Here is a 14638-nt window from a genome sequence, read left to right on the forward strand (position 1 = left end):
TGTCGACATTCCAGATGTCCAAACCAACGGCGGTTGTACCAACTCCAGGGCTGCTGGGCACTGAGGTTGCCAATGATGACCTCATGGTGGCAAGACCAAAGACTGAGGCCCATAGTTCCCCTGCCATACACTACAATAACTCGCCCCCCACTTTCATAAACCATTCAGAGTCACCAATACCCATGCTTTTCCTGCTCTGCCGCAAAACTGCTCCTTCAAACGCTGTTTTTCCCCCCGAGTTTTCGGACAAAAGGCGAAGATTGTGGTGCTTTTTTAATTTTTCTGCTCAGAGGCCTTTGCTTTCTTCTTTTTAAATTCCCCTCTCCATTGAGATTTCTATGCTCCCTATAGACTTATTGTGCATCTCTTTGGTAACTTGGGATGCGTCCCTTCACTTCTGTTTGGCACCCCAAAGCTAGCTCCTCAACTCACTTTTCTGGCAACTGTGAGAGATGTTACACTCGATTTGTTGAAGTGCAGCCATTTGCTGCAAACTCTCCAGTGCACAGAAGAAGTTATCTTTATAAATGACAGAATGGACCTGGCCTGAATGGCGCTTTGTTTACTGTCTTACAAAAAGGGGGCCCCACTCTATATTTCATCTGTCACCGTTGCTTTTCTTTCCTTCAACAATGCTCAATTGTTTCCATGAAAATTTCAGGTTCCATGAACAGGAGAATTCTGTATTATTGTTCCTGCCAAATTCCGATCTCTGTTTTCCTTCTCCTGCTCACAAAGGGCTCATAACTTACTGTCAACTATGAGGCAAGCCACAAAGCTCTACTGTTGCTCAGCAAATAGGGTTGTGTTGGTTGATGGCTTGACTCGCTGTGAGGTTTGCTTAAGTGCAGCAGCAGCAACAGAGGGCTCTTTGGGAACTCCATCCCCCAGCAGGCCGAGAGAAAAAGAGAAAGTAAAAGAGAAAAAAGAGAAGGCATAAAACAACAAGTAGCTTTTCTTGTCTCAGTATTTTTTTTTTTTTTTTCCGCTCTCAGACAGAGGAACAGTTTGGCTGGTGAAGGACACTGCTGAAGTCATTGTCCCACTGCTGTTAGCGTCTTCTCTGGTGTTTCTCTGAAAGTCTGACTCACAACATCCAGGGCGCTCTCCTTCTTCTAGTGGGTAATTTCTGTATGAAAGTATGATGCATGTCCAGAAAAGAAGAAGAAGACGAGGAAAAAAGGACCAGTAGTGAATTTTTTTGGACGGCCATCCTTCGTTTGTGAAAGCATTCGCATGAGTGAACTTGTGTGTGTGTCCTGGGGAACTGAGAGGTTGTTATGCCATCCAGCTCTGAGCTTGTGTCCTGGGATCAGGAAAAGGGCCAATGGCACAGGGGACCAAAGGAGAAGGAGGAGGGAGGAGGAGGAGGAGGAGGAGGAGGAGGAGGGAGGAGGAGAGGGAGGAGGTAGAGGAGGAGGGGGAAACGAGGGATTCAGAGTGTGAGTGCTCATCGACCCTTCCTGAGTAGACAGACAGGGACACTTAAGCGCTCTCACACCTGCATCTGCCTTTGCCTTGCGTGGGGGGCAAGGACACCAACCATGCTGTCATGGCAGCTGCACAAGTGTTTAAAGTGAGATACAAGGCAGTTCTTCTAGTAGCATATTATTGCAAATAATTTACCCTGCAAAGTAATTATCAATGCTCTGCTCAATATGTAAAGTGTGCACTTCAGGTGGCTTGCTTAATTTGCTCTGGGTGGCTATCAGTTGAGTGTGGGTTTTAGCTGGTGGTAACTGTGGCAGTTTCTAATAGAGAAGGCATCAGGAGAGAGGATGAAGTGAGGATGAAGTGCTGCCGTAATTGAGTTGACTTTTTTTGCAGGGGAAGGTCAACAATAATGGAGGAACAATTTAAACAAATTCATTTAGCCCACTCTCCAGTCACTGTACAGCAGGTTACCTTGTTGGAAAAAATCTGTATTTTCCCAACCATTTACTATATTTTAATATCATTATCTGTAATTACTTTGTCGTCTGAGGATTAAGAGATTTAAATCAATTTATGCATCACTGACTCAAACTGACAAAAAGGAGGGAAAAAATTAGTCGTAGCAATCTGTTTTTCAGATTTACCTGTTTTTAAATCTGCAGGAATTATCCCGTGTGTGAGTGTGAGTGTGTGTGTGTGTGTGTGTGTGTGTGTGAGTGAAAAAGAGACCAACTGTGTGCAGTATACAGCCCGTATTACGAGTTGATTATGTATCCAGAAACCTGGCTGCTGCACAGCATGGCACAATCACAATGGAGGGTGATAATTTAATTGTGCTAAACGGTGGATTCCGTGTCAATGCTCCTCCAGCTGGGAGCTGTCAGGTAGTAATATCTCATTATGGCAGGTGAAGAACCCAGAGGAACCCTACCACGACACCTGTTAGAACAGGAGGAACCCCTGAAGGGAAACAACACACAGATGATTTTCTCTCTCTCTTTCTCTCTCTCTCTCACACACGCACACACGATTTACAACTCCCAAACTATTCGCTGTCTAATTCCACCTCACTTTAAAAGATTACTACTAATGATTACAAATGATTTTTTTTTTTAGCTTGTTGCCATTGTTTGGAAAATGATTCAATTAAGCAAATTCTTTGTTTCTTAACAGAATGACAGAACAGTCAAAGCACTTCTGTTAATTTGCCCCTTTCTTTTCTATTCCTGGTGAAAGGTGGGATTTAAATTACAACACAAAAAGAAGTAGCACACGCTGTACCTCTTCCAGTTGTCTCTCTTATTCTTTTATAGTTAATGTTTGAATATGAGCCTTCCCTGTGCATGTATGCTGTGCATGGGAACACAGCGTTGCACACGGAAAGTTAAAGCGCCTCATCTGTCATTGCCTGCGAATTCTTTAAAGAAAACAAAAAAAAAAAGCCCCAAACCTTCCTATTTGTTAATAATTCATATGATTTTCTCTCTTTTGTCTGCTGGTTACAAGTGAAGAAAGAGGGTGTAATATTCTCTCCCCTGTTGGAACTTGAAGGTGCAAGACGTCAGCAGCCAGACAAGTGGGCATGTGGGTGGGGTGGGGTGGAGTGGAGTGGCTTGGAGGGGGGGGGTGGGGGGGCGGTGTGGAGTTACATATCACCATTGTCTATAAAAGGTAAACAGTGTGACAGAGCAGATACAGTGGGTGAAAGTCAGTCAGACCCTTTTATGATGAAAGAGGAAATGGGATAGCTGAGGACATATGGTCCCGCAGTCACAAGACCCCTAAGATGAGCAGCGCACAACGCTCCTCTAATACTCACCAATTAAGCAGAGGTTGTTTTGCACGATGAGGAAACATTATCGCAGGGAACAATTCATGACTCAAAGCATTCCAGGCCACATGAGCCCACGGCTGGAGAACTTAAGTCTTAATCCTTCAAATGTGTGCAATATTGTCAGCTATATATAGAGCAGTTCTCTTCTCCGACTGACCCTGCCTCGTCTCTGCCTCGCGTCTTCAGTCAGCCACTGGGGCTTTGTCTTTGAGAAAGTGGGCAGGAAAGCAGCGTTTCTTGCACTTATTGATTACTCTGGTTTGTCAGTTGTCTATTGTTATTGTGTAATCAAGCATGAGGGAGGAGCAGGAGCGGCTACAGTCCTGGGGTTATGAAGCTTTAGCTATACCTCTTCAGTTTTTTCCACTGTTTAGTATGTAAAAAGCAACATTTTTGGTTCTTGTTTTCCAGAGAAAACTGATTCAATTATTAATGTGTGTAAAGTTATTTCAACAGCAGCAGAACACACCGTGGCTGCTGTTCTGCAGATTTTATTTTGAGAGCACGGAGGCCGGGGCAGTGAGCAGCAGCAGCAGCAGCAGTAGCGTTACTCTATCAGTAAATATGATCAGATTCTACACGCACCCACATTCAAACTGATTTCTTCTATGTATTTTGCTCCTCATCAAATGCCTTTGTTGTGTCTGTGCTGATCTATTGCGCACAAACCCCCTTTAGATCTCAGCGCTGTGTGATCCCTGCTCAGAATATGAGGAATAAAATACCGTATGGTTGCCCTCAGATATTTTCAGAGAATTATTGCTGCACTTCTCCATTTCCCTTTCAATAAATTGAGGTAGTATTGTATGGGGCTTGTCAGAGGTGGGGGGTGGGGCAGAGGGGGTTCTCCGCACTCTTTAGCTGCCTGAGCGCAGCCCTCCCAGCACTGCTAATAAATTATTAACTCCTGCTGACAAATACTGTTATTGAGCCTGCCGCAGATCTGTTGCATTCTTTAACAAGATTGCTGTAGACACATGTTACAGGAGGATGGAGTCTCCATCGCCCCCTCTCTCCTTTTCTCTTCCTCTATCCCCTTCTCTCACTCACGCCTCAGCAGTTTGACTGATGGCTGGAGACCAAAGTAAAAGTGCCTGAGAGACTGAATATTTTAGGGGTAAAATAATACCCCTTGATTTACTGTGTTAGACAAACGTAGTGCTTTGTTTCACTCTCACACTCCACTGAGGACGAGGCGCTTGTTGTACTCAGTGCTCGGGCTTTTTGGGTACATGAATAAAAAATTATTTAAAAAAAAAAAGGAGTCGAAGCACTCGACCTGTATTAACTACACACACACACACACACACACACACACACACACATCCCGCTGCTGCCCCCTCTACTTACCATTACATGCATGAACTGAACTTTGCTCTGACTTTTGATTTTCAATTAACAGCGCCCAATTTTGAGATTGCTTTCTGTTTGATATAATTACAGGAAACAATTTAATGGCTGATTAACAGTGAGGGCTGAGCCACTAAAAGACACATTGGGTAACACATCCAGGCACGGAGGCTATAACAGACGGGGGTGGGGGGGGGCTGGCTGACAGACAGACAGACAGACAGGTGGACAGACAGACAGGCAGTCAGGCAGTCAGGCAGGCACGGGTCTCACAGTGTGCCCTGACATCTACCTGACTTACTGGCTTTGTTTGTACAGCTGCTGAGACACATGAGATTAACTTTGGCTACCATTGTTTAGGTCAGCCTTCACTGCCCATGCTGATCTGTGAGTATGTGCCAGTGTGTGTGTGTGTGTGTCAGAGACTGAGAGGCAGTGAAAGTGCGGTAACGCAAAAGAGACTATTGTATCTGGAGTGAACATTTCTGAATAATACTTCAGTGTTGAATTATGTCTGATCTGCGTCGGCACTAACTCCCTCCAGACTTCTCAACTCCTCTGAGGTTTGTCTGCTTACCGTTTTCAGTTTTTAAACAAAACACAGTGTCACTGGCTTTAATTTATCTGTGTGACATATCTAGAATAAACGGCCACAAGGTCTCAGGTCTGCTCCAGCTATTCTAAATCAAGATTAAAACCTTCCTGCTATTTATTATGGAATCGTAATTGCACTTACAATTCTTTGCATCTTTGCATCTTACATTAACCTTTTTGAATTTATTGCATTTTCTGTTCCATTTTCAATGATCCTTTTTACACTTTTTTTTTAAGGCCACTCAATCAACTTGCCTTTATTTCCAAAAGTCGCTATATAAAAAATCACGCCAGGCAAACATTCACAGACAATAACAATTTAACAGTGTCTGCACAGGGACAATGCCCCTCACTTGATGGATTTCCTTGAATAAGACCAAGAACTATTAGACCTTGTTCATAAAGTCTTTTCTTAAATGGAGGATATCATTGCCTATCTCTCAATGCTCGGCTGCCAGCAGAAAGTGCAAGGACACAGTCGCACCACAGCCTGCCTCAACCTTGAGAGTCCCCTCCTCTCAACCCCCCCTCACCCCCCCAGGCAAGCTGAGGGTGCAACTAAAGTGCTGTCACACTGACCCCTGCGGATAGAGCAGGAGAACGGGGCAGATGGTGATCAGTGATGAAATGTATTACAAGAAGTACCCCGAGCATTTTGTCACATAGAAACACACTCATACCTTCACCCCACCCCCAATTTGTCTTTCCTCTTCCTCTCTTCCTCTCTCTCTCACTCTCTCCGTCACACAGAGAAACACAGACATAGACTCATCCTCCAGATAAGATCAAGCCCTAAGTAATCACATTCTAGTTGTAATGGTCAAAGTCCTGTACTGTAGTTGGGGAAAAATAAGCAGAACAACAGCTCAGGGAAAAGCGGATTAAGAGTTAAATATGCTCCAGCTCCCTCTCTCCTCTTCACATCCGTAGGAAGGCCATATTATCCCCTTTTTAATTTAATACCAAATGCATAATTAGATTTGCTGGCACAGTGTTTAATTTCATTCATTGTAGCACACAGCATGAGTGCAGCCTCATTAATTGTGAGAAAAGGCAGAATTGGTTATATAAATTCAGCACCCAATAAAGAGTTGGGTTGTAAAAGGTAGGAGAAAAAAAAACACGAAATTAGAATTAATACAGGTTTCTTTTGCACCTGATACTGTATGTCAAGTACACTCCTTTTACTCACTGTATTATTCATAAAAAATGTGACAGATTTGTGAATGTAGTCCTCCACTGTTAGCTTTTGATTGATTTAAACTGCTCAAGTAGGATTGGTTGGCCTTGGGGAGCAGTGTCACAGCAAAAAATATTAATTATTTCCTAATTTGATGAGTGGAAACAAAAGGAATCGAGGCCAGTTTTGATATGTGTTTGGTTGCTTTGAAGTGAAATTATTGCTTGATGCTTGAAGGACAAAACCAAGATAAATCAAAATGAGAAATAAAGGAAATTATTCAGAGAGCTTGGCAAATAGAAAAAGAAAATCTCTGTGTGCGAGGAGTTAACTTATTTGTGAGTTTGTTTGTTTGTTTTTGTTGTTTTTTTTTTAAATCTGGATGGTAGCTCCACTGCCTGGCTGACCTACTGCCTGACTAACTGTCTTGAGGTTTGGGCCAGGACCCAAGCAGGCACAGTTCCAGCCCTAGATCAAGCCATCCATCTGCGTTAAACAAAGGATTACAGACCTCACGTCCTATTCCAAACTCCAGTATCAAGCATTTAGTCCATTCAGTACTATTATCTGCTCAGGTGCTCTAATTATAACCCACGTTAAAGCCATGTGCAATCCCTTGAATGGACTCTCCAGACAGTCAAGTCAAGGAAACAGTGATGCATTTCCACATATTGCTGATGATCCTTATGAGATCATTCTTTTTTTTTGACTCTATTCTTTTATTTCTTCCTTCACAGCAGAGTCATGTCTTCCAAGCAAGCCACGTCTCCTTTTGCATCCGTGGTTGATGGGGATGATGCCATGAGTCAGGAGCACTTGTCTTGGGAGAAGGAGGAGAGCGCCGAGGCCCACGGTACACCACAGCTGCCCCTCCACAGCCTGCTCCACGGAAAAGCCCATCCCGACGAAATGCAGCCGCTCAGCAGCGTACCGCCGGAGAGCGACTGGGACAGTCTGGTGTCAGCCCAACAGCGTATGGTAAGACATGTTGAATACTTCTTGTTTTTTTTCATATTTGGTCCATTTTCCATTTACAAGAACCACTATATTGCCATTAGATTGGTAGGGCGGGAGTGAATAACCTTACAAAATTGATTTGACAACCCAAATTTCAAATGTAAACCACTATGAGTTTCCATTCAGAGCAAACTGAGATGAAACCCGGATCTGATTTAATTCACAGACTCCATAGAGAGGTAATAGAGATAAGTATAGCATTCAGGTATCACTGAATGATTTCCATTTGGAAGTAAAGTTACAGCTAAACTTTGCCAAAACTGCTCTGTTTAAACTATAAATCCTTTTCTTACTCATGTGATTCCTCTGCGGTAGCGATGGAAGAAAAGAAAACTGGGAGCAGTTAAAGAAAGTCTCATAAAGCAGGACAGTTTCAAATGTTCGAGTGCGCTAGCGTCCTACTGTCCTCCCTCGGGTCCTCCAGATCCAGGCCCAGCAGGCTTTCATTGTTTCCGCCTTGTACAAAGACGCTCAGCCAATACTACATCCTTAGCCCCAGCCCCATGGTTCCATAATGCTGAGAAACCTCTGTGATTCAGGGGTCTCCAAATAGGCACAACACTACAGCAGTCAGCTATTATTAGGTTCAACAGAGGACCTCTCACTCTCCCTTCAGTAATGCCACATGAAATAGCATCATGGCCGATGGAGGGGAATGCAGCCTTGCACTATGAGCTGTTGCTATTAGAGAAGCAGGTCTTGTCCTCGGTGCATGTGTTGTTGTTTTTCTTCTCCTTCTTCTTGTGTGTGCGCTGTATCTGCAGCCAGACCGAGGCGCCGCACATTCTAAGCGCGGAGCTGCTTTGATGTGAGCGGAGTGAAGAAGAGCGCAGGCACTTGTGAGCTATAGACATGGCATGCAGGTGGTTGTCTGTGACAGACGGGTCTGAGGTAAAGAGACCCAGAGGGCCTCTGAAGTATCTCTGCAGTTGGCCACTGAGAGCCTCAACACCTCGGCACTGCAGCGACACACACACACTCACACACACAAACACACACATGAATAGGCTGTGTAGCAGACTGCTCCTCGTGAAGCTGGGGTGTGACAGTGCAGGTCATTGAGAAGCAAAGGACTGCTCAGGTGTTATCCACATCTGCGGCACATTTCAGGATGTCAATAATGGGATTTTAGCAAGTTTGAAAATCACAGGAAACTTTATGATAAACACACAGTAGATACAGTAAAAAAAAAGAAAAAAAAAAGGCGTTTGAGGAGCACACACAAAAACCCCATAGTCACAGTTGATAAAATTCTGATATTAACTGCAGTTGTAATTTCTATTGCACATTATACCATAACATCTTGAGAAAATCATCCGCAAAGGTTATTCTATATTATCATAGAAAAGAAAACTCATGTAACTGATTACCTTATAGTAGCTCAGAGTCGACAACACCTTCAAAGAAGCTGTAGGTCGAAATGTGATCTTTTTAAAGTAGATCTTTCACGGAGATAAACCAGGCCAGCAGCCATCAAATTAACCTCAAGAAATATGAAAGGCTTACACAAGTCTGACAACAGATTTGAGTACATCTCATCATAAATGGGTGAATGATGACTATTCTAAATGTCAACGGTTGGATGAATGAGCATCTCTATATTATCGCCTCCTATAGCCTTGATCTTGTGTTAGAACGAGAGTCTCAGCTGATATATTACACTGTGAGGAGTGTAAATGTTTCAGCTTGGATTTATGTTAAGAAGTTACCTAAAAGGAATGATGGGTTAAAAGAGTAAGTGAGAAGAAGGTCACACAAAGAGAGTAAAAAGAGAAAATGAGCAAAAAAAAGAGAGAGAGACAGAGAGGAAAGGTAAAATGGAGGAGGATGGGGAGAGATAGAGAGAAGAAAAGGGAAAGGCATAAGGCGAAAGGAATGAGAGTGTTGCCTTTGCTGATTACCTGACTCCACTGCTGTGCCATGCGTCTGTGTGGGCTGTGCCCTGAACCCGCGCCAGCTGATTAACCCAGCACTGCTCCACTCCCCTCAAGCACTCTCCACTGTCTCTGCCACACTGCATAATCATCCAACACAGGGGCTGGGAGGTGCGGAGTAGGAGGTGGGTCGGTCGTGCCACCCTGGCGCTTGGTACCAGACCGTCCTACACACACACACACACAGATACGCACACACACCGATGCAACTCTGCCTGAGGCTCGACATGCCACGCAGGGATGAGAAACTGGCACCGTCAACATTCCTGCTCAGTTTACCGCATTCTTGACTTTTTTTTTTTTTTTTTAATTCAGGATTGTCAGTGGCTCCAGGCGCGGTCGTATCGTTTAACCCTGCTTTATCACGCTGCTGTTGATTAAAGCTCGCTCTTCCACGATAGGTGTGCACAGTTTGTCTTGGATACAGATGTGTGTCATGTTTATTCTCTGCGCTACCAGGGCCAGGGCTTAAATCAGAACTAACTGTTCCCTCGTTGGGAAACAGGCTGCAAACTTCTGGCTGCCGAGCTACTTTTCTGCATTCTCAGACTCCAAAAACCATAATTAACACCACCTTCTGTCAGACACAACCCTCAACCGTGGTGCATGTGTGCTGACTGTATACTCCCATGTGCAGAGTTTTCTTTCCCCCCTCCTCTCCTCTCTCCTCGCCTCCCCTCCTCTCTCTCTCTCTCAAGCTCGCTCCCATTCTTCTCCCCATTTCCTTCATGTCTCTGTTTGTGCACAGGGAGCACTCAGCCAGTCAGTCAGAGACAGGACCCCTTAGTTAAATACTAAACCATACAGAGGTGGGACTGAAAAACAACAACAGCTTGAGACAGGACACAGATGTACGATGGCTCAAGGCACTCAGCTGAGAATAGGTCTCCGGTAGAAAATGAACAAATTACACAGCAGTCACCCTAACACAAATGCACACTCAAAAGCAATTTGAAAAATTACAGTTGGGAGGTTTCTCTGTGTAGTCTATGCAGATGAAAAGTAAAGCCTGAGCACATTATGGATATGCCCAATGAAAGTATACCTCATCATTTCATCTCAATTTTTCACTTGTCATATCTCATTTACCGGCACAGCTAGCTCTGTTGAAGAAGCTCTGTATGAAAGCCAGAGAGGAGCCATTTGATATGGCCAAATCGCCCCCTGAGCTGCAAACACCTGGCAATCACTGCATTTGAATGAAAACCTGTCAAAAAGCTCAATGGAGCCCTGACAGAGCCACGGCAACACCGTCATCATCTAATACAAATCCCATCCCTTGTTGTCACCCCCCCCCCCCGCCCTCCCCTTCCAACTTTTGTTTGTCTTACAGGAATCTGACAGCAATAAAGTATGTTCCCTCTACTCCTTCCGGAACAATTCGACTTCCCCACACAAGCCGGAGGAGGGGGCCCGGGAGCGAAGCGACCTGCTGAGCGGATCAGCGTTTGGAACACCGGAGCGCCGCAAAGGAAGCCTGGCAGATGTAGTGGACACGCTGAAGCAGAAGAAGCTGGAGGAGATGACAAAGACAGAGCAAGACGGTACGGCCTGTGTGTGTTTCTGTGTGTGTCTGTGTGTGTGTGTTTGGGGTGTAGGACTCCCTTTTTCCTCCTACGTGCACCCGATCATAGATTTTTCCCTCTTTCTTTTTATAATTTCCTGACCGTCCACCTCTTTTCTCTTGTATCTCTCCGCCTTATACACTCATGTGGGAACACACACACACACACACACACATATACACATACACACAAGCTGGGAATTCTGACGTTACAGTGTTTCCAGTTTGTTCTGAACCTCATCCAATGTGACAAAGACTGTGTGGCAGTGCACCTCAGCATAAGTGTGGTCTTCTTTCGATGCCAAGCCAAACTCCTTGACTATAAAACTCATAGTCCTGACCTGATGCCAGGAACATTACCTCTCTTTATTTTGCTACACACAGAGCACTTTTCACTCTGCACAGTTGTTCATCAAAGTCTGCAACCCACAAACAACCTTCTCCAGGATTTTTTTTTTTTTACCTTTGTGTTTATAATTAATTCATCTCACTTGATTCAGTGACAACAGTTCAGAGTTTTTATTTCCTCCCTATTCCCAACAGGAAAAAAAGAAAAGAAAAAAGCTTTTCCTGTGATAAGACAGTTAGGTCTCTGTCATATCTGCACCCGGTTTCACCCAGCTCGGCTCTCCCTCCCACAGCCTGCAGTCTATCAAGAGTATGGCGGAAAAACAAATATTTGAAAGAGCTGCTGAAACACATCCCCCTTCTTAATTAGGGCTGTAGTAATATAACTACATCCAATCAAATGTTAAACCCCCTTGGGAATGCATGTGTCTCATTTAGTGTCTGGGGAGCTCTTAGCTTAAGCACTTCATCAGATGAATAAATTAGACCTCTGTTAGCCTAAAAATAATTCCCCACTTCTTTTTTAAGTGTTCGTTTGGTGATCTTTGTATCAGAGCATCTCAGGCCTCTCAGCAGATAATAATAATTTAGCCACATGGTGATATGGGGAGTGAGTATTTTGTGTGTGGTGTTGCTGTGAGAGGATAAAAACAGAACAATCAGTCCATATTTATCTTAACACCAATAAAACAGAGATCACTGACTAAAGTGAAAAGTTTAGATGATCAAGTTGCATCAAAATGCTCAATAAATGCCAAAAATGTATTTGAGACATTGATCGCACAAAACATCCTGGTGTACATGCACCCTGATGGAATTTCTTCAAATTCTGCAAAGACATTAAGGTTGAATTTGAAAGAATTTGATAGTTAATAGTCAAACTTCGTGGTCGCTGTGACCTCACAGAGCACAATTTTGCTATAACCCACAAATTCATAAGCTATGACACAATTTCACATGTGTATTACAGGATTAAGTGAAGAATTTTATGACATTTTGAATGAGAAGTCACCCTCTGTGACATCATAATGTTCTTCTGGCCATTATTTAATGCTGTGACGCAGGAAAGAGAGAGGCGGCCATGTTTGCAGCAACTTGGGTGGTTGGCGAAGATATACGAGCACAAAGAGGTGATTCTAGGTTTACCATTTGTGCCCATTGAGTATATTTACTATGTAATCAATACCTTTTATATTATTTCATGATCACTGATGTAGGCGATTTACCAAAAATATATGAAACATTGGCCTGTGTCAGGAGTTTTCATGCTTTCCCGGGTTCATAACATTTTCTTCTGAATGCTCTGGTTTTCTTCCACACCAACGGCCAATAGACATAAATATTATAGGGACGTGCAGCAGCAGCGTTGCCATTGGGCTTAGCTTATCTGGCTGCTCACAGCACCTTACAGGACAAATTTTGGTTAGTAAAAAAAACAAAGCTGTTACATCTTTGTTTTACCCTGAGGTAAGAATATATTTCATATGTGTCTCGTTTTCTTGCGGGGTTGATTTTCAGGGCAGTGCTCTATGTAGCAGCGGTGGGTGTTATGGTAATGAGCCCCAGCTGGTGAAGGCTGGTTGTTGCAGTAATTTAAATGGTCAAGTGCAGCTTGTAATCCAGGGCCGTATGTTAGCGCAGGGAGGAGAGGGTGCTTTAGAGTGCCATACAGCTGTTTTAATCTCCTGTTAATAATAGAGACTTGGTCTGCCTCATGCGCTGTGTATCATCGCCACCAAAATAAACTCCCTTGTTGCAGGAAATTAGTTTCTGAGCAGGGAACACAGCAGAAGACAAGAGGCTCACAAAGTTCGGCGTGCTGTCCCCAAGCTGCGGGAACGGAGAGATACTCTGTTCATGAGAGCACTTGAGGAAACCTCAGTGGTGATGATCAGTGATTACTGTAAAATGGAGGGAGAGGGACTCTTATAGAAACCGCCAAAGGAAAACCTTGTAGAAACCTTTGACAAATCATAACCTGATGTCTTTGTTTACGGAGTGAGACGCAGTTGGAAATTGAAAAAGGGGGGCAGGATTATCCTATTAAAGAACACACAAGAAGGCTGGAGAAGCCATTTGTTGTCTTAATGATGTCGCTAATGTAGCACAAGCAACAGATGAGCTAAATATAAGCATGACAACTGTTGTGTCTCATTCTGCTGCTTTGGTGCCTGGCTGGTCGGGATCACTGGGGTCCTCAGAGACTCTCAACCATCTGCTGCCATTCTTCTCTGGGTTTGCCTGTCTGGTCAAGAAAGTTCATTGTCCTGATGCACTGAGGGTAGACGCCATGACCTCAAGTGCAGAGGCAAACAAATGGTCAGTGGAACACGTTTTGCACAATAAATTGCAAAATAAATGGGAAGAATGTGGAAAGCTAAGTGGGAAAAAATATTATTCTTATTTCCTCTACTAATACTCTTCCATGCAATTTAAAGCACTAGCCATGATGCTTTCCAAACACCATAACAATAGAGGTGCTGCACGGTATTGTAGGTTAAAACTGCCCCGTCCCTTCAGCTCTATATAGTTGTACCCTTTCACCCTCTCTATCCTTCCACCCTTCCTCTCCATTTCTGGTCCTTAAAGTGCTTTAAGTGCTTGTGACTGTGCTAATGAATGAAAATGTTCCCCCAGCAGCGAGCACCGCATTTAGCTGAATAGTCACCTTTGCTGTAAAAGCTCTATTAGGCCCAGTTGCCAGCGGGGCTAACGATTGTGCCCCATGTTTATTTACTAGGTATTGTAAATGCATTATTTATGGATAAGGCTCCAGACAGCACTTGTCAAGAGTTAAAAATGTCAGTATAAAGTATTAGGGGAAAAAGAAAAACAGCCACCATTATAAAAAGCCAAGGTGACCTTGATTTGATTCACATGCAATTAGAAGAGTTTAATATAATGCACTAAAGTATGAATCAATACCGTGCAAGTCAACAGAGAAATACTTTGTGTGTTTAGTCTTTATGATCGTCCCTAAGACAAGGACGAGTAATTGGGTGTCAGCTTCCTGTCTTGGCTTTTAGGGATTCTCCTGGGCTTAGTATCTACTTGTTGAGTCCTTGCCAGTACAACCGGCAGTGAATTACATGCCGTTATGTATTTTATCATCTATGTGTTATTGAGTGGTATGCTGAAACAGACACTACAGCCTCATTCACTCTTTTAGTGCTAGTGAGTAAAGTAACAATCTGAATAGACTGAAACAATCTTCTAAAAAAAATAAATAAATAACAGTGTTAGAGCATCTCAGCTCACTATAAATGGCCAGTTTATTATTGTTGCCTATATGGTATCTAGATTCACAGCTCGGTTCCCAGGATGCTGTTGAGAAAACAGCGCTGCAAACGATCCGCGAACAGGTGTGGTCTGAGGACGTTCGA

At 43.7% G+C, this 14638-nt stretch overlaps 1 protein-coding gene across 13 annotated transcripts in view; it reads left to right on the plus strand.

Annotated features, from left to right (window-relative positions):
• sox6 (SRY-box transcription factor 6) overlaps positions 1–14638 on the plus strand; it is a 133116-nt gene that overhangs the window by 39620 nt on the left and 78858 nt on the right. For 12 of the 13 annotated variants that reach the window (XM_085760226.1, XM_085760253.1, XM_085760272.1 and 9 more), the window contains 2 exons: positions 7130–7370; positions 10677–10887. In XM_085760226.1, coding sequence (XP_085616352.1) covers positions 7130–7370; positions 10677–10887 — 452 coding nt within the window. The remainder of the gene's footprint in view (positions 1–7129; positions 7371–10676; positions 10888–14638) is intronic. The other variant, XM_085760264.1, reaches the window with a different exon arrangement.

The sequence above is a fragment of the Trachurus japonicus genome, chromosome 3 (genome assembly GCF_045865225.1).
Source record: "Trachurus japonicus isolate A0001 chromosome 3, Traja_1.0".
NCBI lineage: Eukaryota > Metazoa > Chordata > Actinopteri > Carangiformes > Carangidae > Trachurus > Trachurus japonicus.